The sequence below is a fragment of the Mustela nigripes genome, chromosome 10 (assembly GCF_022355385.1).
Source record: "Mustela nigripes isolate SB6536 chromosome 10, MUSNIG.SB6536, whole genome shotgun sequence".
NCBI classification, from domain to species: domain Eukaryota; kingdom Metazoa; phylum Chordata; class Mammalia; order Carnivora; family Mustelidae; genus Mustela; species Mustela nigripes.
Window position 1 is genome coordinate 30,834,594 of NC_081566.1, and position 23,997 is coordinate 30,858,590.

Below are 23,997 nucleotides of genomic sequence, written 5' to 3' on the forward strand. Positions count from 1 at the left end.
CCACCTGGCCTGACCCACCCTTGTACTTGGACTTTGTTACCTGGGACATGTTTCCCAGACTTGCTTTTAAATAAATTCCCCTGGTGGTGGGGGGCAAGGTAAATTTAAGTTTTACAACAAAATGTCAGTTCAACCGGGGTGGGGCTGCTCTGGCTGAATAGGCCCTTACAGCATTTGCTCTCCTGCTCAGGGTGTCCTGTTGGGTAATCCTCTGCATGTCAGAGAGTACCTTCTCCAATGAAGACAGGCAGAGCTGGAGAGCCCCTTCTCTGGCTTCCATTGCTCTCTGCATGGACCTCTGTAGGTGCTCTTGCCCCAACCCCCCATTGCCCTTCAGACGGGAGGGGTCTTTGCCCCACTTCCTGCAGCAGGGCCACATCTCCCTCATCTAGGGACCGTCTGAGCCACTGCTGGTGCTGGCGCAGAGCAAGCATTTGGTAAATAATCCTTGGTTGCAGCCCAGCCACACACAGGACACAGGGAAGTGCCTTACCCACTCGGTGCAGAAAGTGTGGGCTGAGCATTTTTCCTGGGACTGTGAGACTGAGTACATTTAGTAGAGCCAGATCCCAGGGGGCTTGAGGAGTTTGTGTTCAGTGCAGCAGCAGGAGTACAAACCCCAGAAGCCCCCACAGCCCCCAGGACAGAATGCAGGTCCTTCTTGGCAGCAGAATAGCCTGTCTAGCCCCAGCCCCACCGGTCCCACAAGCTCACAGCTGCACCTTCCCAGCCACTCTGCCTATGGGGGCCTAGGCTCCCTCCCACCCTTGACCATGCTGCTTGGCAGCCTCTGTGGAGACGGCTTGCTGCTCTCCCTGGCTGACGGCTCCCGTGGCAGAGCATGGTGGTGTCACGAGAGACGGGTCCACTGACATGCTTCTCGCTCTGAGTCCAGGTGAGGCCAGAGCCAGTTACTTGGGAGCATGAGTGCTGGGGATAGTCCAACCTGTGGGAGCAAAGGGGATCCATGAGCCAGGGGGTGGGGGGAGGAGAAGGGAGAGGTGGAAAATGGAATGACAGAAAGACGGGAGCAAAGTCAAGGATGATAAAGGAGGCGGCTTGGGTCATGATCCCAGGGTCCTGGGATCGAGCCCCGCATGGGGCTCTCTGCTCGGCAGGGAGTCTGCCTCCACTCTCTCTCTGCCTGCCTCTCTGCTTACTTGTGATTTCTGTCAAATACATAAATAAAATCTTAAAAAGAAAAGAAAAGATAAAAGAAACAGGGGCCCAAGAGTCCATGCTACAGAAGACACTGGGGAGATTCAGACAAGAATTGAGGAGGAGGTGGTGGTCTCCAGGAGGGGGCACCCGTAGGGAAGGTGGGGGGCCAGCAGAGGCCAGCTAATAGGCAGTAGAGACAAGGGGCCCTTCTAAGGCTCCCAGTCTGAGGGACTGGTCCTGAAGGGAGCAGTGATCCAATCAGGAGAAGATGCTGTTTGTCTTAATGATAAGAGATCTGACCCCTGTTTGGGATACAAAAGTGGGAAGACCCTGCAAGCTTCTCCAGCCACACACCTGGCTTCCAGGTCACCCTCATCATGATAAGCATACAGAAAGGGGACAAGGGAAATTAAACTTGTCAAGGATGCCCAGATGGTGGCCATAGGAGGATAAGAACCTGACTTTCCCCTCTCCCTGCCCAGGGCTTTTGCCCTGGGGCCCTGCATCTTGGAAGTTACCACCCACAGCTAATTGGAGCCAAGTCTCTGGCCAAGTCCACCCCACCCAGAATGGAGCCCAGCCTCGGGGCAGTCAGCCCAGGGTGGATCCCACCTCATGAACCTCCCTAGGGTTGAGAGCAGGGGTGTGTTCCCCAGCCGGCCCTGTTCCCAGTCCAATCAGAGCCACCAGTGAAATCTTCCCTCCCACATTCCTCCCTGCCCCTGGCTGGGGAGACCCAGGACCCTTCCTCCTGGCCTGGCTCCCCCCTCACCCTCCCTTCTCAAGCACAGTGTAATCTCTCTTCTCGATTTCCATTCTCCTAGTCTAACAGATCAAAGTTTAATAGGTTTTCCTTCCCTGTGCCTCCGGACAGCTGCCTCAATTTACATCACAATGGCGATAATTTCTGCCTTTGCGGAGGTCTGTCATTCAGGGGGTGCAATGGGGCGCCTCTCAGCTTTCTGCCGGGGGCTTTGGCTCCGGACCTTGCAGCTGCCCCTCCAGGCACTTTGCTTGGCCGCCTGCACGCTGACTTTACCACGTTGCATTTGGGGGCACTGTGAGAGCCTCAGATGTGAATTTTCTGCAGATGGAGAGGGATATTCAGTTCCTTGGTGAGCTCTCTATTCTCAAGGAGTTTAAAGGGTGTCCTGCTAGTTGTTGGTCTTTAAAAATCACCCAAATGGAATTACTTTCTTCAGTCAGATGTTTTAAACCTGTACTAAGGAATGTGTAATGAACAGACCGAAGAGAAGCCATTTTGTTGGGTTTGCAACATTCTGTCTCCAGAATATGGGTGCCTCTGCATGCCTCAGTGGTGTGGAGGGGACCACCACTGAAGACATTAAAGGCCATCAGGCAAGATTTTACATAACTTCCTGAAGACATTAAAGGCCATCAGGCAAGATTTTACATAACTTCCTATGAGGGCGGAAAAGGGAAGCAGCAGATCGCCCCAGTATTGGGAGAAGCTCTGTTTCCTTCTCATTGCTCTCCTTCGGTGGTTCCTAAAGGGAAGGAGCGCGTTTCCAGCGAGGTGCCCTCGGATAAATGATGTCTTCTGTGTACTTAGGCAAGAAGCGTTAGCGGGTTTCGTGTCAGTAACCGGTTGCTCTGGGTTGGGCACGGGGGTGTCCCTGGGGAAGTACACTTTCTGTCGCCAGTGCAAGGATGATTGCACTGGTGCTCAGAGAGGCGAGGCGCTTGCTCCAGGTCACACGTCCATTAAACTGGTAGCCAGCACTTGAATCCAGCTGCAAACTTGGTCCTCGTTCCGATTCTCCCAGCCCATCAGATGTAGAGCTCCGAGCGCGCGTGGGCGGGGTGGACAGTCCCTTCTGAGACCGGGCTGGGGAAGAAGACGTCCGGGTGGGAGCGAGCCCCGCTCCCCGTGCGCCTCCTGCGGGCCCGCGGAGCTCATCTCTGCCTCCCCCTGCCGGTAGGCGGGAGGGGGGGGGGGAGCGTCCCGCGCACCTGTGTGCTCCGCTGCGCCTGAACGCGTGAGGCCTGTCCCACCCCCTCCCAGAGGCTTCAACTGGTCCCCCTTTGCAACCATTTGATGCTACACCTTCAGGGCTGCGAAGAGTTGGGGGCGAACTCAGAAGTGATCCCGCAGCATCTCGTCAGCAGTGAGCAGTGACGGAGGAGAAGCCACTTGCCACTCAGGCTGCCGGTGGTGGGTCGGGGAACCCGCCCGGTTAGGATCTCCTGGAGGCTTGCTCCAAGGGCGGACTCTCAGCTCCCAGCCCAGCCTGCTGACTTAACCAGCTTAACCAGCAAGGTCTCCATGTGATTTCTGTGCAGAGCACCCACTCAGGCTCTCTACCTGCTTCCCGGTGTATTCCACTTTGGGTATTTTGGAAGATCAAAATGATGACTAAGTTTGCCGCTGGATGTAAGCCCCAGTCCCCAGTGTAACAGCTGCGTGAGCTGGAGCAAGCGCCGGGCCACTCTGAGCATGGGTGAGATCGTGTCTGCAGCGAGGCCAAGCGCGAGACATCTCCCACCGGCAGGACCCCTACTTCTCCATCTGAGCCCTGGTGGTGTCTTCCTCAGTGTTGCCTCACTCGACCCTAACTTACCTAGCCGGCCTGCTTAGAAGTGTCCCACTCTGATGGCAACCTTCGCGTTTGCCGCAGAAACCCGCAAGTCCCGTGCTCACCTCGGTGCAGTGAGCTTACCCTGTGTCCCTGGCTTGGTTGAGCCTCAGTCGCCAAATGCCGGCAGGGATTTCATGGAAGGTCCCACAAGACCCTTCCTCAGCACCGCTCTGATTCCGTGAGGAATGCTTTTGATTGTGAAAGGGTAGAGTTTCCCTCTCTGGGGTCCCAGGGAAGCAAGTTGCCTGCCTGCCTGGCTCCGGCAGCCACCTTCTGAACAGGGGCTGGGCCCGAGGTTTCCAGGAACCTTCAGCTCTCAAGTTCCACGTGCCTTGACTCACAAAACGGTCTTGGTTTTTTCCAATTAAAATTCTGCTCCATAAGAGACCCAGCTGTAATTGCGAATTCCTCCACAAAGACAATCGCTGTATGGCATAGCAAAACAGTACACAGTGGCCCCTGGGAGGCTCCGTTCCTTGAGCATCTGACTTGGTTTCTGCTCAGGTCATGAAATTGAGGCCCGTGTCCCGCTCTGTGCTCAGTGCGGAGTCTGCTTGAGATTCTCTCTCCTTCTCCCTCTGCCGCTCCCCACTGCTCATGCGTGCTCTCTCTCTCTCTAAATAAATAAATATAATCTTTAAAAAGCAAAAAAGAAAAGAAAAACACATGAATAACGTTTTCTGTTTCTCCTCCTTAATTAGCTTCTCTCCTTTAGGAAAAGCAAAGCCCTGTCTCTTGATTTTACCAAATTAGCTGACCACCCCCATCACTGATGAAGCTCCTGTGGTCTCGGGAACAGAAGCAGTGGAACAGTCGGGGGCCTGGGCCCCTAGAATGAGGAGGCCATGTCTGGAGCTCCCTGTGTTAGGCCTTGGAGGTGAGTGTTCCTGATGGAAATAAATCTTCAGAGAATCAGCAGGGAATAATACTGGGGTGTTTAAGCTACACTACTTCAGGTATATAGCATGAATAAAAATGGGGTCCCTGCCCTCAAGGATTGTGCACTCTTGGGGGTCAGGCATGACATAATGAATATGTTGTCATACGGGTGTGACTGGCACATCAGGGCAGGGAGATAAAATGGGCCCAGAGGGGCGTGAGGATTGTTTGGTAGGGGAGCTGACCCTGGATGAGCCCATGGGATGGACAGAAGCCCTCCAAGCCTGGGGTCCAGGAGGATAGGTCCCAGGACTGCAGCCTAGGTCTGGGGCAGAGGACCAGATTGCTACCAGGTGGGCAGGCTGGCTGAGTTCATCCACAGTCCGTGGCACCTGGCCCTGAAGCCTTTGGCCCCCAAGAGTGTGACCTCCAGGGGCACAAGGAGCCAGTGAGGCTGCCGACCAGAGCTGAGTGAGAGGGGCGTGTGTCACTGGGGGACCAGCTGGGAGGTCTCCGCCCTGCCCAGGTGGGGGTGGGGGCAGAGCCATGTCCAGAGGGGAGGGGAGTCGATGCTGGCAGTGTCCTGGGGTGAATCTCGCAGGACTGGCCACCAGCTGCACCGAGGTCACACTGGAGGCTTCTCCCAGTCTGACCTTGCCTATTGCTCTAGGGTTGAAGAATATGTAGGCTGAAGATGGAAATACACAACAAAGATTGGCAAGGGTCAAATGGGCTTGGAATTTGGAGGGAGTGCTACAGGTGCCCAGAGGGATATTTCCAGCTGTGTCCAGATGAGTGGGAAGAACAAGGGACAGACTCACTCTCGGATGCTGATGGTGTAGCGCTCACAGGTAAGTGCTCCCTGCCAAGAGGGACATGACCGGATCGGCTCCCGCCCAGACCAATCCTTTCAGGGACTCAGAGGATGCACACCAGTCCCCAGCATGCTGGCAACAGTGCCTGCGTGGGTGGGGGAGAGGGGAGTGGTGGCCTCAGAGCAGGAGGGATGGCCCAGAGGCGGGATGAGGCGAATTCAGTCACTCAGGGGACACCTGCCACATGGTACGTCCTGGCTGCTGGCATCATGGCAGAGAACAAAAGAGAGGACACCTGTCCTCAGCAGCAGAATTCTGATTTACAGAAAGATGGCTTTTAGAAAAACATGGCCCTCAGGACAGTGTGGCCTCCCAGGTGCCCCCTGGGAGGTTTGTGTCTGCGGGATGCCGTGTTCTGCTGGTAAACACGCGTGTCCTTTGACTCCACTTGGTGTCCTGGCCTCGAGCCTTTGTGCAAGGTGGACCCAGCCCTCCACACCTGCCTTCAGATACAGTTCGGGATTTTCCCTGCTATGTGAACTCTGGAGAAACTCTCACCATCCCCATTTGGAAATGAACTTAGTGTTTTTCTCAGTGAGACCTCTGTGACTGCCCACTGTGGGCCACCACCAGCCCAGCTCAGACTCTGGGTGCTTACAGGGCCCAGGACCAAGAGGGTCTGTGAAGGATTGAGGGGCCCCCCCTGGCTGGGGTTAAGTGTGAAGACGTGCCCAGAACTCATCTGAGCTTAGCCAGCCTGTCTGCTGTCCCAGCCATTAGCTCAGGAAAGGGCACTTGCTCCCTTAATGGCTGGGATCAAAGCTAAGTGGATTTGACTGAAATGGGAGGGCTGCTGGCTCTCTTCCCCCCACTCTCATTATCATAATTAACAGTGCTTGGCAGGGGTGATGGGCCATACTGACCGTGCCACTCCCATGGCCCTCAGAGTCCAGACCCCAGCTAGCGCACGTACATGGACTCACGCTGTCTCTGGCCTCTGTGACTGGGCATGATGTCCTTGAGGATCGCCAGGTCACACCGAGCATTGGCATCTCCTCTGCATCAAGACTGACTCGGACATTGTGTGGATGCCACGTCTTGTCAACCTACTCATCTGTCAGTGGACGTCCCCACTGTCCCCAGACCAACTAAACCATCTCTTGGTGTGGACCCATGTACCTGTACTGTTTTCACGTCTCTGGTGATTTCGAAGGACAGCTGAGTTCAAGAACCCTCCATCTACACCAGGGAGTCTCCGGTTTGCGTGTGCAGAAAATTCACCCTTGTTGAGAGTCCAGAGGCCTGTTGTAAGGCTGTGTTCTGTCCCTGCACTTCCTCCTCTGGGCTCCCCAGGGACTTGGACCTGCCATCCCGGGAGAGACTTTCCTTGCTTGTTTGTCCTTTGTTGAAGTGGAAGCACACCAGGGCTGGGGAACAGATGCACCCAGGTCCCTGAGCCTCTGAGATCTTGAGTCCACGCCAGACCCAGCAGGTCCCTGAGCCCATCCTGCAGGCTCACCAGGCTCCCAGATACACGGCAGCTTCTACCTTTCCTGAACTGGAACCCTTAGCCTTGAACTGGAGCACAGTCCCTGCTGATGTAGTGCGTGGTATGAATAACCATCTCGTTTGATTCACGTGCTAGGAGGTGCGGATTTCATGTGAGCTTGTGAGTAGTTTCTTAGGTTTAAATGAAGAAAACCGGGCCCAGCTGAGCCACCCCACATTTGAATAAACGCGACACACTTGGCAACCTGTCACGGACCTTGGTTCCCCACGCACATCTGCTGTCACAGTGGTCCACCTGCTTCCAGGGATCCCCTGTGCCCCCTGTCTCCCTCAGCTCAGTGCAAGCCTGGGACACAGGCTCTGCGGCCCTGAAGGTGGAGGTGGCCTACTGTCCTGTGTCTTTCACAGCTATATAACACCTCTGTGACTGTGCTACCTTCTCTCTATCAGGTGGTTTTTCGGTACCACTGGGGAAGATTTAGATGCTAGCCCCCTCTCCCCAGAATCCCTGTTTCTGTTGCGTGAATTTGTGTAGCATGGGATTCTGGGGGGAGGAACGCGTGTGTCGCCGGATGCACACACCATTAACACCGTAAGGCTTGTCCATCTTGTGCTCTGTAATGATTCAGGAGCGCATGTCCGTGTCCTGCACCTGCCGCTCCCAGCAGCTCTAGGTGTCCGCTCTCTGCAACAGAGCCTGGGGAGAAGTGAGTGGGTCCTCTGAACTTTGCTCCATGTGTGCACACCCTTCCTGCGCCCCCTGCTTTGCCCCACGTAGAGGCCCTTGGTCTTCTGTCTCGGATTGTCCACACCTGCTGTTGCGTGCTGCCTGCCACCTTCTCGTGGACGTCTGACGGGGTCTGGAGCAACTTCGCAGCTTGCTTCTCATTGTTAGATTCGACATGCCCTGCAACAGGACCTGTTCGAATTTACTTCAACCCACGTTGGCTTCTGGCTCCCATTCCAGGACCCTCCACTTGGGCAGTCACACCTCCCCACACCTGTCAGCTTACCTGTCCTGGAGCTTGACCCCCAAAGCCCCCTTCAGAGGTAGAAATAGTGTTTCACACCTTCCTGCATTTCATACGATAATCGGTCTGCATAGTCCCTTTGTGGTACAACATACACCTAAATAATTTTCTTTAAAATCTGGCCTTACCCATCTCACTGTACCATAGACCTGACAGCTCAGCATCTTGGAGTGTGTTGTGTGGGGCTCCCGTATAGCACTCGTTACCGCCGCAAGTTCAGGGCCAAGCTCTGAAACACGCATTTGGGGGATGACTCCAGGCAAGCAGTTGCCTGGAACAAGGCAAAATCGAAACTAGGAAATTTGACTCTGTTATTCTGAGCCAGTGTTCTTGCTTGCATGTCTCTGCAGGGGGTTTTCTGTCTGGTTACAAATTCATTCTGATGTTTGAACAAAATAGCAGCTGTGAGACAGTCAGCAGTGTGGGGGTCAAGTGAGCTCTTCCTGCAAATACTGCTGGTTTGGTACCAGGACACATTTGTCTTATACTCACTAAAATCCTTATTTGTGAAATCAAAGTTTCTATTCTGTTCAAGGACAAAGGTTGGCAAACTGTGGTATTCGGACTGCAAAGCCTGAAATATTTACCATCTGGCCCTTTGTAGAACTTTTTTAAAAAACGTTTTTATTTATTTATTTATTTATTTTTAAGATTTTATTTATTTATTTGACAGAGAGAAATCACAAGTAGATGGAGAGGCAGGCAGAGAGAGAGAGAGGGAAGCAGGCTCTCTGCTGAGCAGAGAGCCCGATGCGGGACTCGATCCCAGGACTCTGAGATCATGACCTGAGCCGAAGGCAGTGGCTTAACCCACTAAGCCACCCAGGTGCCCCTAAAAAACGTTTTTTAAAGGATTTTTTTAAAGGGTTTTTTTTGTTGTTGTTGTTGTTTTTCTTTTTTTTTAAACTTACGCATTTGAGAGAGAAAGACAGAGAGGGAGTGAAAGCATGAGCAGGGGGAGGGTCAAAGGCAAAGGGAGAAGCAGGCTCCCCACCGAGCAGGAAGCCCAATGTGGGGCTCGATTCCAGAACCCTGGGATCATGACCTGAGCCAAAGGCACACGCTTAATGGACTGAGCCACCCAGGCGTCTCTGCAGAACGTTTTCTGAGCCCTGTTCTGGAAGGTGAAATGTGCTGGTTGTTCCACGTGAGTGATAAGCTGGAAGGAGCCAACGTCAGGAGGTCTGTGAAGCCCCGAAGCTAGGGGCAGTTTGGTTTGTTATGTGTATATGCATTTTTGGAGATCAAGGAATCAGAGCTATGGGAATCTCAAAAGGGTCCATGACGTCAAAGTATTAAGAACTGCTGTAGAGTGTGGTCTGCGGCTGGGCAGGGAGGCTGGCGTACGTGTGTCCCTGCCTGTTGCTTTAGGGCCGTGTTCCCATTGTGAGACAGGAAGAAGGTTGCAGGAAACAGAGTGTGGTCTTCCCTAACCTCGTGTCTCCCACATCCTCTGTATTTTTCCTGCCTCCTTCTAAGCACATTTGAGAATCTCTGTGTGTTTCTAGGAGAATCTCCCTCCTGAGAACCACGTCTCCCACTGCGTGGCCCAGTGTGGACCACCACAGCTGCACCAGATTCTGGAATCGCAGCCCGGAGCATGTGCCAGGAGGCGCGATCCCGATGCGGGTCACCACCAGAGACCCGCAGTCTCTCATCTCTTCTCCGTGAAGGTGCCAGGCTGCCCTTCCAGGGCTGGTTTGCTCAGGAATCGGGAAGGCAGGGATGGTGTTGTCCCAGAGCTGGTGGCTGCGCAGGGCTGGCGCTCTTCTGGGGCTGCTGTGGGGCCGTAACCCCACATCTGGCCTCACCCGTTCCTACTTGCTTTCTGGTGGGTCTCCACTTTATCCTCCGAGATCACCCTGAACTTGAGTCCCACTTCCCAGAATGCAGGTGTGTCTACTGTAAACTCAAGTACACTGGCTCCAAGGCCTACCTGAACCCAGAAGAAATTCACTGAGGAAGGAAGAGGCAGTTCTGCTATCAGGACTCCGTGAGATCATCCCTGCGAGAGAACCGCAAGCTACGTGGGTGGAAGGCAAGGGAAGAACTTCCGGCTTTAATCATCCTGTGCCTCTGGTGAGCAGGGACAGGAGGGACTGGAAGCTTTGCCTCTGGGCCGCAGGGATGAATGCAGCAGCTTTCTACGACAAATGTTTAAATCCCCAAACTTTTCCATTTTGAAATGGAATCACAGCTCTAATCTAATTCACCCATATGCATAATTTTAATGAGATCAACATAAGGTGCCCTAACAGGAATATCCAAAAGAAATTAAAGGGAAAGTTATTTATGACAAATTAATAGAAGCTGCACACGAGGAGGCAAAATGAATGATTTGGACTCTCCCCTTCATGTACTGGATTTAAGAGTCATAAGAAAATACTCAATGGACATTCCTTAAACTTTTTTAAAAATTACATTTGACATTTAGAAATGAGGGCTGAGTAAACTGGCTCACACACACGCGCACACACTCGTGTGCACACACGTGCCTACAGACAGATGTGCGGCACCCTTGTGAACACGTGCACACACGCAGAGGTGAGTGCACACACTTGTGCACACGTGTGTGTGCACAAAGCACACATGCGTATACACACACACATGCATGTGTACCCACACAGTTCCAGGCGTCCCCCCACCCCGGGGCCTGCGGATTTTCCTGGAAGGGTGAATAAGTCCCCCTAAAGCTCCAAATGGTAAAGGTACAAGCTTCCCTAGATTCACAAGGTGGTCATGTACCTGGAAAAGTCAGTATTTAGGAAAACAGTGCGAGCAACATGCCGTTGGCCCCAAGAAGAGAGTCAGGCTCTGAGGTGATTTTGAGCATGGGTTTCACCCCTGCGGTGGCCTGGTGGGACAGCCCCCTGCTGCGGGTGCCCAACCAGCCTCCTTGCTCCCTGGGAGGCTTCTGTCATCTCCTCTCCATGATCAGAACCCCCTGTAGCCTCCCACATGCTCACGGGATGCTCTGGCCGAGGCGGCTTCCCCATCGGGAGCTCCTGAATTTCTAGGACAATTCGTGGATAAAATGCAGTTTTCTTCTTAGCAGAGGCAGTTCCTTCCGCAGATCGCCAGTGGGGTGACTCATTCCCCTTTGTTTCTCCTTTTTAGCAGCACACATCCTTCCCAACGCTTGGTGCACTGACAGCAACATCGCCGTCAGAGAGACAGACAGCAGACAAGGAAACCCGTGGCTGCACAAGGTGATTGAGGGCTTGGGATCGTGGCTTTCACAGAAACACACAGGGTAGTTTCCAAAGAGTCAGGGGTGGGGAGTTGTTGCAACTAGTGAGTGTGGGAAAAGACTCTTGAGGAAGTGTGGATGTGAGATCTACCCATGGGAGCGGCATACAGGAAGCAGCACGTGCCAAGGTACTGAGGTTGGACAGATTTGGAGGATGCAGATGGAGCCCCGTGTGACGAACTCCCACCAGACCCTGGGCCTCTCCTTTTCCTGTTCTTTCCTCCTGTCTCTGCTCAAAACATCATCGCCGGGGTGGGGGGGGGGGGGGGGGGGGGGAGGGGGCGGGGGAGGGAGGGGGGGGGAGGAAGGGGGGGGGGGGGGGGAGGAGGGGCGGGGGGGAGGGGGGAAAGGTGCTCTCCTGGCCACTCCACAAACAGCTGGCGGCCCCTTGCCCTGGCAGTCCTGGTCTCCGTGCTCCCGGTAGATGGTTGATGTTCCTTCTTCAGTTGAGTGGCGCCCTTTTCCCACTTCCCTGCACTATAACAAGCCTGCGGGGAAGAGTGTGGTCTGTTTGTTCACTCCCTTCTGTGTCCCAAACAGCGCCCAGCACATGGCAGACATGCAGATGATGCTCGGGGAGACAGGCGGAGCCAGACTGCAGAAGTGGGAGGAGGGGAGCCACCTGGGGAAGACAAGGAGGGGCCAGAAGTGAGCGGGGATGGGGCCGGGGATGGGGCCGGGCGGTGGGGGTGGGGGTGTCTCCAGGCCCCAGGGAGGGCGAGTGGCCTATGGGAGGTGAGGGGCCTCTGCTGCTGCGGCCCTGCTCCCCTGCCTCGGCCTCAGGTGGGAATGGCAGAGAAATGAGGGGCCCTGGTCGACAATCTCGCTCCGCGGAGTTCTTCCCCTTCATTAGTAAATGTGCGGTTTGGAGGCTTGGAGTCAACTCCGGCTCCACGCCCACTTCTTTTTTTTTTTTTTTTTAAGATATTTATTTATTTATTTGATAGACAGAGAGAGATCACAAGTAGGCAGAGAGGCAGGCAGAGAGAGAGGGGGAAGCAGGCTTCCCGCTGAGCAGAGAGCCCGATGCGGGGCTCGATTCCAGGACCCTGAGATCACGACCCGAGCCAAAGGCAGAGGCTTAACCCACTGAGCCACCCAGGCGCCCAACGCCCACTTCTGATTTGCTGTAATCTAGGTGTCTCAGCCTCAGGGTTTCCATGGAAACCCCACCACAGATCAACCCCAAGGCGGAGCAAAACCTCCACAGAGTCAGGGTCCAGCTCCACAGGACGCTGCTGCTGAGGCAGCGGGGTAACGCTCTGTGCAGACCCGCACCTGCTTCCTGTTTCCCTCCTACCTTCGCCCCATTTTCCCTCCTGAGAGTCACAGAGTACTTCCTTCCTTTTGGAGGTTCCACAGAGAGCCAGCCGAATGCGCCCCGGGCACAGGAGGTGGGGCCTCTCTCCACCTGGTGTAGGGCTGGGGACACAAGCCAGATGCAAGTAGGGATGCCCTGACCTGAGACCTGCCCACCCCATCAGGCAGGCCATGTTGACCTGCCGTGTCTGATGCTTGTGGAGGGTGAGGAGGACCAGCGTTTGTGTGATCCGACAGGCCATGTGTGTATAGCGAGGGCAGCGGTGTGGACGGCCCATGCCCTAGGCAGGGTAGGTGGGGAGCTGCCACGGAGCCGTTGGCAGGGGAAGAGTGGTTCCTGGCAGGGGAGGGGGGAGGGGAACACAAATGTGTCTCTGCCTGCTGTTTTCTTCAGCTTCCTCGGCAGACCTTGAATGAGTGATTGCATGAACGAGTGAATGGGGACTTGTTGTAAAGGTCAGGTACTTCTGAGGGGCTTAGAACAGTGCTCAGCACCCTGCACCGCAGTGCAAGTCAGAGAGAAGAGCACCATCTACATGGACATGTAAGCCATGGCCACGCCTGCGGGGTCTCGGGGAGACTGTGTTTTCATCCTCCCTCCTTCCCCACAGGAGCATGGGAGGCTACCTGGACCTTCTTTTGGGGGTAGTGCTCGTGGTCAGCCCTGTGCTAACAATTCCTTCCTGCACCTCTGATGGCCAGAGGGCCTTGTATCGATCCTGCAACCTAACCCAGGTGCCGCCGGTCCCCAGCACCACCCAGATCCTCCTGCTTAGCTTCAACTATATCCGGACTGTGACAACCACGTCTTTCCCCTTCCTGGAGCAGCTGCAGCTGCTGGAGCTTGGGACTCAGTTTACCCCCTTTACCATCGGCAGAGAGGCCTTCAGAAACCTGCCCAACCTCAGGGTGTTGGACCTGGGCAAGAGTCAGGTGGATTTCCTGCATCCCGATGCTTTCCAGGGGCTGCCCCGCCTGCAGGAACTTAGACTCTTCCACTGTGGTCTGTCTGATAAGACATTAAAAGATGGTTATTTCAGAAATTTGGAGTCTTTGTCTCGCCTGGACCTGTCCAAAAATCAGATTCAAAGCCTTAACCTTCACCCTTCATTCTGGGAATTAAATTCCCTGAAGTCCATTGATTTTTCCCTCAACCAGATACCCGTCGTGTGTGAACACGAGCTTCAGCCGCTGCAAGGGAAAACGCTCTCACTGTTAAACCTCGCCGCCAATCAGTTGTACAGCAGGGGCTCCACGGACTGGGGCGCATGCATGAACCCATTCAAGAACATGGTCTTGGAGACCCTGGATGTTTCTGGCAATGGCTGGACTGCAGACATCACAGGCAACTTCAGCAGGGCTGTCAGTGGGAGCCAGATCTCCTCCCTGGTGCTGGCCCACCATATTATGGGGCCCGGGTTTGGCTTCCAGAACATCAGGGACCCCAACCGGGACACGTTTGCAGGCCTGGCCAGGAGCACGCTGCTGTGGCTGGACCTGTCCTATGGCTTCATCTTCTCCCTGAACTTCCGAGTCTTTGAGGCCCTCAAGGACTTGAAGCTCCTGCAACTGGCCCACAACAAGATCAACAGGATTGCAGAAGAAGCGTTTTATGGCCTCGACAGCCTCCAGGTTCTCAACATGTCCTACAACCTCCTGGGGGAGCTTTATGATTCTGATTTCTCCGGACTCCGTCAGGTAGCCTATATTGATCTCCAAAACAATCATATTGGGATCATTCAGAGTCAGACCTTCAGGTTCCTGAAAACGTTACAGACCTTGGATCTGCGGGACAATGCTCTTAAAACAATCTCTTTCCTGCCAAGCCTAGACACCATCTTCTTGGGTAGCAATAAGCTGGCGGCCTTGCCGGACATGGAGCTTAAAGCCAGCTTCATCCACTTGTCAGAAAACAGGCTAGAGGATCTGGATGATCTCTACTTCCTCCTCCAGGTCCCCGACCTCCAGGTCCTCATTCTGAATCAAAACCGCTTTTCCTCTTGCAGCCGTGCTCGCGGCCCGGCAGGGAGCCTCAGCCTGGAAACGCTTTTCCTCGGAAGAAACATGTTGCAGCTTGCCTGGGAAACCGGCTTCTGCTGGGATGTGTTCAAGGGACTTTCACGGCTCCGGGTCCTGTATCTGAACAATAACTACCTGACCTTCATCCCGCCGGGGGCCCTTGGCGATCTGAGTGCGCTGAGGGGTCTCGACCTCAGCTCCAACAGGCTGATGGCACTTGCTCCTGGTGACCTGCCTGCCAACCTGGAGGTGCTGGACGTGTCCAGAAACCAGCTCCTGACCCTGGACCCCAACCTGCTGGCGTCCCTCACCGCCGTGGACATAACACACAACAAATTCATCTGTGAGTGTGACCTCCGTTCTCTCGTTGTTTGGCTCAACCAAACCAACGTCACCGTGTTTGGGTCTGGTGCAGACATCTCCTGCACGTACCCCAACGCACTCGCAGGGACCCCCCTCTCCTCTGTCTCCATGGAGGACTGTGATGAAGAGGAGGTCTTGAAGGCTCTACAGTTGTCTCTTTTCGTCTCCTCCACGGTGACCCTGACTCTGTTCCTCGTGACAGTCTTCGTGTCTACTAAGCTCCGGGGCCTTGGCTTCATTTGCTACAGGGCGGCCTGCAGACTGCTACCCACGGTCCAGGCCGAGCGCCACGAGTCCAAGCCATACAGATACGATGCATACCTCTGCTTCAGTGGCAGAGACTTTGCATGGGTGCAGCGGGCTCTGCTCAGACACCTGGATGCTCAGTATAGTGCCCAGAACAGATTCAACCTGTGCTTTGAAGAAAGAGACTTTGTCCCGGGGCGGGAGCATATCGCCAACATCCAGGATGCCGTGTGGGGCAGCAGGAAGGTGGTCTGCCTCGTGAGCCGACACTTCCTCCGGGACGGGTGGTGCCTGGAAGCCTTTGCCTACGCCCAGAGCAGGTGTGTGTCTGATGCGGACGGTGCCCTCATCCTGGTGATCGTCGGGTCCCTGTCCCGGTTCCAGCTGATGAAGCACCGGGGCATTGCAGGGTTTGTGCGGAAACGGCACTACCTGAGGTGGCCCGAGGACCTCCAGGACGTGGGCTGGTTCCTTCACACACTCTCCCAGCACATTCTGAAGAGAGAGAAGGACACCATCAGGGATGGGAGCATCCAGCTGCAGGCTGTGGTGACCGTCTCCTAGCCAAGGAGCATTTCCCCCTAATCTCACGCCACGGATAACTCTTACTGTTTTGGGGTCCTGTTTTGGAGGTTTTTTGTTTTTTGATTTTTTTTTTCTATTAGGAAAACAACATAGCTCTGAATTCTCATAGCCTCATGATGCCTGGTCTCACTGACCCGGAAATGGAAAGGAATCTTGTTCTCTCCAGACTCACTGAACAGGACACACCTTCGTCATGGGAAGGGCACGAGGAGAGGCATCCCAGGTGGCTGAGAGCCTTTCTCTGGTGCTCGCTCAGTTGGCAAGGGGTGCCCTGTGCTCTGCAGAACAACACTGAGGAGGAAGAATGGAAAAGAGGGTGTGTCTCCTGCTTCCACCGCAGGGACGATGCCCCTGCTGGGTGCCGGTCCTGCTCTGTCTGAGATAAGCACTGGCCCCACAGAAGCTGGCTGGAGAGGACCTGGATCTTGTCGAGACCATAGCACTCTCCCTGTTCCTCATGAGCTCTTCTTCACATGTGGCCTGTGTTCCCCTTCCTTCTCTCCCACACCCCGCTCATGCACTGTGCTACATGGGGAGCCTCGTTCCAGGCCTGATTCTGTTGCTCGGGCGCTGTGTGACCTCAAGCACATGACAACCCCCCTCTGGGCCTGCTTTTTTATCTGCAGGTCAGGTGCTATCTACCAAGGACCTCAGGCTTCTCAGATCTTCTCCTTGGTTACCTTGCTGGCCCCAAGGGCATGCACACACGGAGGGGCCTTCTGGAGGCAGTCAAAACTTCTCTGAAGTTGTATTTTGTTTTTAATCTTAAAAAAAGTCTCTGTATATTTTGCATTCTGTCTTTTAGTATGTTTATTTTAATACAGAAATGTTTTTCTGCAAAAGTATTAAGAAAATTTAAACCAAGGAAGGTATGCCAGAATATTGCTGGTGACTTCACACACAGCCCCCTAAGCCCAGCAGCCCCAGCTCGGCTGCCACATTTGAGGAGCGCCCTTAGGCCAGGGCCCAGTGTTCCAAAATGTCTTTCCTGTCCCCTGGCCCTAACTCCTCTGGAACACCCCCCCCCCAAACCCCGACCCTCCACCTCTTCTTTCTGGAAAGTTCTCCCAGCTCTGCCCATCCATCCTTGTGTTCTTCAAAACCCCACCCACCCAGCCTCCTGGGAGGCCTCCAACCCAGAATGCTCTTAAATTCTCAGCACCTAACCTGTTCTCCTAAGACAAGCACTTGTGACTTCCTGTGAGAGCTGTGAGCCTGTCTGGCTGCTCACCACTCTGGGCTATAAGCTCCGTGGGAAGACCTTCCTTCTGTGTCCTACCCTCACTGGCTGTCAGAGACCATGAATGGTTTTGGGAAGGAATTCCTTCTCTCCGTCTTCCTCCTCGTCTTCCTGGCGAATTTCCTAGCACAACTGCCCTTTCCTGTAACCCTACAGATTTTTGTCACCGGCCTAGACAGAGCCCCTGATGGCAGGGACGTTGTCTTATTCCTCACTGTATCCTGAGCCCCATATGGTGCCTGATCCATAGCACATGCTTAATAAGGGTGTGGTGAATGGATCAAGTGTGCTGGGAAGCCCAGCTCCGGGGAGGTGATGGTGCTGGGTGGAGAGCAGAAAGGCCAGGAGCCCGAGGCTCATTTCAAACCATGCAGCATGGTGCGGGACTCCTGGGTGGGGGGGACGGTCTTAGCCTCTGTGAGCAACCAGGGGTTGGACTAGAATGAGGAGATGCAGAGATTAGATGGGGGGATGGAGGGGTGGAGGGATGAAGAATGGGGTGATGGAGGAATGCGGTGATGGAGGGTGGGGTGGTGGCGGGCCGGGGGGAGAGGATGGGGAGGATGAAGGGATGATGGGGATGGAGGAGTGGGGAAGAGGGCATGAGGGGTAGAGGCGGGGCCATGGAGGGATGAGGGGGATGGGGGCGGGGTGATGGAGAGATGGGGTGCTGGAGCGGTGGGATGATGCAAGATGGAGGAAGAGCGAGCGGCGCCTGGGTGGCTCAGTGGGTTAAAGCCTCTGCCTTCGGCTCAGGTCGTGATCCCAGGGTCCTGGGATTGAGCCCCGCGTCGGGCTCTCTGCTCAGCGGGGAGCCTGCTCCCTCCTCTCTCTCTCTGCTGCCTCTCAGCCTACTTGTGATCTCTGTCTGTCAAATAAATAAATAAAATCTTAAAAAAAAAAAAAAGACGAAGGAAGAGAGAGAGAAGCAGCTTCTTGTGGGCGTTGTACTAGGAAACGCAGTGACAGAAAACACCCACGGCGCTAAGGCTCTGCTGTAGGATCAGTTTGGACCAGGAATCAGGAAGATGGTAAAAGGCTACCAGCTCAGGACAAACCTTCCTGCCCCCGTGGGGCAGTCGTGCTTCTCCCCACGCTGCAGGAACCTGGTCTTGCGTCAGGACTGCTGGAAGGGCATTCCCTTGTCCTGATGGGGTGGGGGACTCGGGGGCCGTGCTAGCCCAGGTACCCCCTTGCTTTTGGGGGACTGTCCCCATGACTGTTTTCCAAGCCAAACCCGGACCTGTGGAAGGACAGGGGTGAGGGTATCTAGGATCAGTAGGTTGGAACAGGAGGATGGAGTCCGTTTCACAACCCTATCTAATCCTCTGACTTAAAAACCCTAATGGTAGTAATTTTCCTAATGAAACACATTTAGAAAGCACCTTTTTGATGTTTCTGTGTGGGGAGCTGTTCACCACAGATGTCCCGGCCACTGTTGAATCGACAGGCCACTCTTTATTCCTGAATTTCTCTTTCGAAGTGTCGCTACACAAGAGCTGTGGGAGGAAGGGCTGGTTGCGTCATGTTTGGACTGCGACAAGTGAACAGTGACTGTCTGTGGAAGTCCTGCTGCTTCCACAGGGACCCCAAGCGAAGCTGGAGATGCAAGTGCTATGGACAGACCATGCAAGGAATTTGCAGGACCTGCTTGGCGCTGTGGTTCGGGGTTACCTGGACAAGGTGGCCCCATTCCTGATTTTGTGCTGGAGATAGTGTTCGTTTTCTGAGGGCAGGCATCTCGCCTCCCCAGAAAGGTCACCCCCCGGAGACATGATAAATCTCAGTGACATCATGTCTCACTGGGGCCCCAGGCCCTGCGGGAAGCAGGTGTTCCCTCAGAGTTTTCCCACTGCCCTGACCTGGGCTTGCCACTGGAGCAGCCCTGAGGGCTTAACCCTTGAGGCAGTGTTCATGGTTTCTGATGGCCTTGGCCATCACTGGTCCGGGCTCTTCCCTGATGCTGCTATGTTATAAGGCCAGTGTTGTCCAGGCCTCAGGTCGTGCCAAGCCTGGAGAGGTTAGCAAACCCTCACAGGGTTTCTGTGTGCCGGGCCATTGTACACAAGAGGACTTTTTGGAGAGAGGGCCTGGAGTCACCACGTGCTTCTAAGGAAGACCGTGAGGCACAGGAGTCAAAGAAAAGGAGAGAGTCCGGTGTGGGCTGTTGGCTGGCACAGGCACAGCCCCTAGATGAGCCAGGGCTTCGTGCCCAGCGAGCATCCTCCGAGGACGCCACCGCGGAAAGCACTCTGCTCATGGCATCCAGCCGGCTGGGTGCTGTTGAACTGCTTGGAGCCCCAGGTCAGGGGGTCTCCGACGTTGACCCCCACCTCCCCACTAGAAGAAGCAAGGATCATGGTTCCAGCACAAAATTACTGTGTGTCAAGGCCAGGTGGGGCACGGAGAGCGCACGGGCCACCTGCTCTCTGCGAGGCTGGACACCCAGCCCGTTGTTTGAGACGGAAACCTGTGGGTGGTTCTCTAACACGAACACGGATCCCACGTGTACACGTCCATGGGTTTGTATACACATCTGCCCAGATGTGAGCTCTTCCTCAGCCAAGACAGGGAGTGTTTCTGTCACCTTGAGAACTCCCTCCTGCCCCTCCCCTGCAGAACCTGCCCGTGCCCCAACACAGGCGGCCAGGGCCAGGGCTCCTGCCAGCACGGGTGAGTGGAGCCTTCTAGAACTTCACGTAAGTACAGTCACTCAGTTAACCCCCTGTACCTGGCTGGACATTGAGCGGTTTGCTCCTCTTCCTGTGTTTGATGGAGTCACCAGCAGGCATCTGTTGCATCTCCCATGGAGGCTCGCCCTCCCCCACAGAACGGGGCTGCTGCGCATGGAGCAGGTGCAGCTGGTCCTTCACGGCTCTTTGCACCTGCTCCCATTGCTCTGGGGTAATTAACCGGGGTGAGGGGGTTGCAGGATAGTGTCCATCCGGCACTTTCCAGAATGGCTTTCATGGCTGCCAAGGGCATGAGGCTCTGCTGGCCCCACGGCCCTAGCCTATGGCACCTGGCCTCCCACCTGCATTTTCCTGCGGACCCTTGTGGTGAGCACCGGCACAATCAGGAGCCGGGTGACCCAGGGTGAAGGTGGGAAAGGCTGTTGGGGGCCGCGTCTGCCACCCGCCTGTACCTGCTGCATCCGGGCTTCTTGCTGGAGGCCCTGAAAGCGGGCGGCGGGCGGACACACCCCTGCACATGGCCCCAAGCACTGCGCCATCTTCCACACTTTCACAGGACGAAACACAGACCCATGAAGGATGAGCGACCGACTCAGCCGGTAAACTGTCCACACTGGGGTTCTCCAGACTCTTCTGTTCAACCCCACGTGGGGCCTGAACTTGATTCATGACTCCGGGGCAAATTGGCAAACTCCTCTGAGATTACGTTTCCTCACTTGTTTTATGGGGTGAAGAGCAGGGTTTTATGATGTTATCCAAGCCCGTCTGGGTGCTTGGCATCTTGCTCGGGTGTGATGACCCTGAGGGTCTTCACTAGTTCTGCTGCTGTGTCTCCTGAGACAGACAGTCCCTGTGGGGCGGTGTCTGCTGCCAGGGACAGTGGGGTCCTCCTCCTAAGCAAGGAGGGCCCTTTGGGACTGTCAGGGACCAGCCCACGGGGCCGGCAACAAAACCAGTGAGACACACGTGCTCCCCGCTCCCATCTGAGGTCTGAAATGTGCTTGTTTGCACTAAGGAAGCTATGCTCTTTCCTCCTCTTAGAACCTCCTGCGTATCTGAGGATGGACCCTCGCATGTATTATTTATGTCAGGAAAAATAGTGGCATTTCAACAACGTTCTCAGCCACCCCTCTTCACCCTCACAGTGCAGACCTCAGCGAAGCTAGGTGGAGGCTTAGGATGAGCTCTATCTGCTTTTCCACACCTGACACCCTGTGACCAGTACCGGCGGATGGAGAAAGCAGACATGACCGCTAGATGGCAGCCGCGAGCAACAAACTGGGTTTGGGGTGGTGCCTGGCTGGCTCCCCAGGAGGATCCCTGCCCCAGCTGACCTTCCAGAGACAGTGAGGCCGCAGGGGCAGAGAGCCTTCGTGTCTGGGCTGGGTCTTTGCACAGAGAACTCCGAAGGGCAGTGGCGGTCTGGGGCCTTCTGTGGTCCCAGGTCCCAAGATCGATGGCTCGATGGCTGGCAGTTGTTGGGTATAGTTTCATGAGTTATGGGTTATGCAAGGTCAGCAGACATTAACTGGTTATAGATCTACTCTTCTGACCTGTGTTTAAAGCAGTTGATGTGTAAAAATTTGACTTTGGTTCTGGCAGGCTTGGTACTAATGGTCCTACCCCACCAAGAAGCAAACCCTACAGGGTTCTCTTATAACCCATTATACAGGACACCCCTAAAGAAACCAGTAGGCAGGGTGCAGGGTCTCCTTCAATCACTCCACATTCTCCTCCACTGTAGGGCCCATTCAGAGAGCTGCAGGGTTGTCCCCAGACTGCTGCCTGAGTGGCTTGGATCCCCCATTCCCGCACCGTGTCTCAGCCATTGCATGTGAAGGCCCCGGAGCCTGAGAGCAGACCTGCCACCTGTCACCACCGGGGTCAGCCTCTCCACATGTGCTTCTGAGGTAAGGACAAACTAAGCTTCCGGGCATCTCAAAGGTCCCCACCACCACCTCAGCTCTGCTCAGTTGGCAGATCCTCCATCATCCGAGCAAAGCCAGACGACAACCTACTTCATCCCAGAACCACCACCGACATTCTGGGCTAGGTATAAAAATGAAAGTGAAATAATGCCATCGCATTTGAGATGCCGCCGACTGTGTTATCTGATGAACCAGTAATACGTGGGACGACTGTGTAATGCATCCTGTCCATTCAGTGTTAACTATGAAAACACGCTCCCTGACTCGGTGGATGCAATGGGTGAGTGTGGCTGAGCCCACGGTCTTCCTGCCACATATGTCCCCTCCCCAGCCCTGTGGTGTCAAGAAGGTCTCCGAGGTCCCTTTCTGATCCCACACCCCCGGGCGAGGCTCAGAGTGCCTTCTCCGGCCCAGATGCCCTCACAGGAGGAGGGACCCTGGGTCTCTCAGACATGAGAAGCCTCAGCACCTGACATTCTTAGCAGCAGGACACACAGCGGCTGGTGGGAAGCAGTGGTTCTCAGTGGCAGGGGCTGCCAAAAGTGGCAGCAGATGGAGGGTTAGGGCAAATGCTGGGAGGTAGACCCCACCCAGGAGGGACCACACATGCCCCCTAGGGAAGGAAAACAAACCTCCCTCCCACCTTCTGAGTTCCCAGAGGAGACCCCAGCAATGAGAGACAGACGAGTGCAATTGTTGATGCAGAGATGTCCAGGGCACGCGAGTAGGACAGGGACTGGACCAGAACGACAGCCATGACAAGTCTGCCCAGGGTCGATGGTATTCTGTCCCCTGTCCTGTAGCCCAATCAGTCCTCCCAGGACTGTGACACCTGTGGTCCTTTGGAGGATCCATCCTCAGGCAGACAAGGACGTTCAGAGAAACCTCCCACTGTCCCTACTGTCCTCCAAGGCTGGGTGGATGGAGGGACAGATGGATGGATGGATGGATGGAAGGATGGATGGGTGGATGGGTGGATGGGTGGATGGACACATAGATGGTCACTGTCAAATGCTATGTGGAAATCCCGTAAGAAAGGGCATGGCTTATCTCGTGAAGTTCACTGATGCACTCAGAGCAGTGTCAGGAAGCAGAGAGCAATTGTTTGGGGAGTTTGGGGGAATGACTAGTGCTGGAATGGCTAGTGGAGACAGCAAGTATAGACTGCTTTTGGAAGCAGCTTGGCTGAGGAGGGCAGAAAAGACAGGTATTTAGGAGGTAGGGTGGTTAAGAAAAGGATTTGGGTCTGCTATAAGATGGATGAGCCTAGATGCGTTGATGTGCTGGGGGGGGGGGCTACTGAGGACCAAGGAGCAAGAGGAGGGTCCTGGTTGGGGGCGGGTACAAGCAGGGGTGGGCACAGCGTGGTGAGGGGAGGAGGGTGGGCTGCAGGCTCAGGAGCTTCTCCACGACACCCAGGGCTATGGCCACAGGACGTGACTGAACTTGGGAGAAAAAGGTTAAACCTCCGTCTTGCAGACCTGGTTTTTTCCCTGTGTCAATAAAAAGCATTTGAGCAGTACTGCATGGACACCTCTCCACCTTCCCCTCCCAGGCGTGGATGGGCTCTTGGCTGCACCAGCTTTTCATTCTATGTGTTTGGGTGGAACTTTCTTCGTCGGTCCCATCAAGCAACATAGTATGTATGTGATTTCATCTTGTTTAAAGTTTCAGTTGGGAAAATTAAGCCATGTAGATTGGTCATGGAAAGAAACGTTCACTTCTGCTAATAATCTGGATTTGGATTTGCATTTTAGCGAACACTGAAGAATTCTCTCTCCCACGAGCTCCCTCCTCATTAATTGCACTTCACTTTCACGGAAAAAAATTTCCTTGAAGTGTTCCATGATCTGAGTCAGTCTTGAAGTGAATCTTTTGGGGGGAAAAGTGAGCTAAAATTGCTTCAGCTGTTTTTGACTGGTGGGATGTTGGAACACACATACACACACACACACACACACACACACACACACACACTCTCACGCATGCGCACATGCTTCCTCTCTTTAGAAGAGAGGAAAGAAACACGCTGACCTATTTTTACACCCGTGCAGCTCGCCATCAACGGAGCCACAAACCCCAAACTTGGCAAGGCTGGGCTGACATCTTTGAAGAGGCAAACCCAGCTGGCTCAAAGGGACATGGCTGCAGACATCACAAAAGTTTAAAACCCTGCATCCGAGCCTGGGGAGGAAACATTTCTTACCCTGAGTTTAAGCAAACCTCATTATAGGATCCCCACTAAAAAGCTTCAGGGATGTTGCCAGCTGCCATTTCTTTCATTAAAAACAGCCTCAAAGAGGAAGAAAAAGCAGAGAGAAGGCTCCCGAGCTCCTGCAGACACCTTAGCTGATGCCA

General features: G+C 54.6%; 1 protein-coding gene across 12 annotated transcripts in view; it reads left to right on the plus strand.

Annotated features, from left to right (window-relative positions):
* TLR5 (toll like receptor 5) overlaps window positions 1-16,570 on the plus strand; it is a 19,193-nt gene extending 2,623 nt beyond the window's left edge. For 3 of the 12 annotated variants that reach the window (XM_059412934.1, XM_059412936.1, XM_059412935.1), the window contains 6 exons: window positions 4,463-4,638; window positions 5,311-5,491; window positions 9,504-9,668; window positions 9,882-10,074; window positions 11,113-11,204; window positions 13,177-16,570. In XM_059412934.1, the coding sequence (XP_059268917.1) occupies window positions 13,181-15,757 (2,577 nt within the window). In that variant the 5' untranslated portion in view covers window positions 4,463-4,638; window positions 5,311-5,491; window positions 9,504-9,668; ... (1 more) ...; window positions 11,113-11,204; window positions 13,177-13,180 and the 3' untranslated portion in view covers window positions 15,758-16,570. The other 9 variants (XM_059412938.1, XM_059412942.1, XR_009406622.1 and 6 more) reach the window with 8 other exon arrangements.
* Window positions 16,571-23,997: the final 7,427 nt, after the last annotated feature.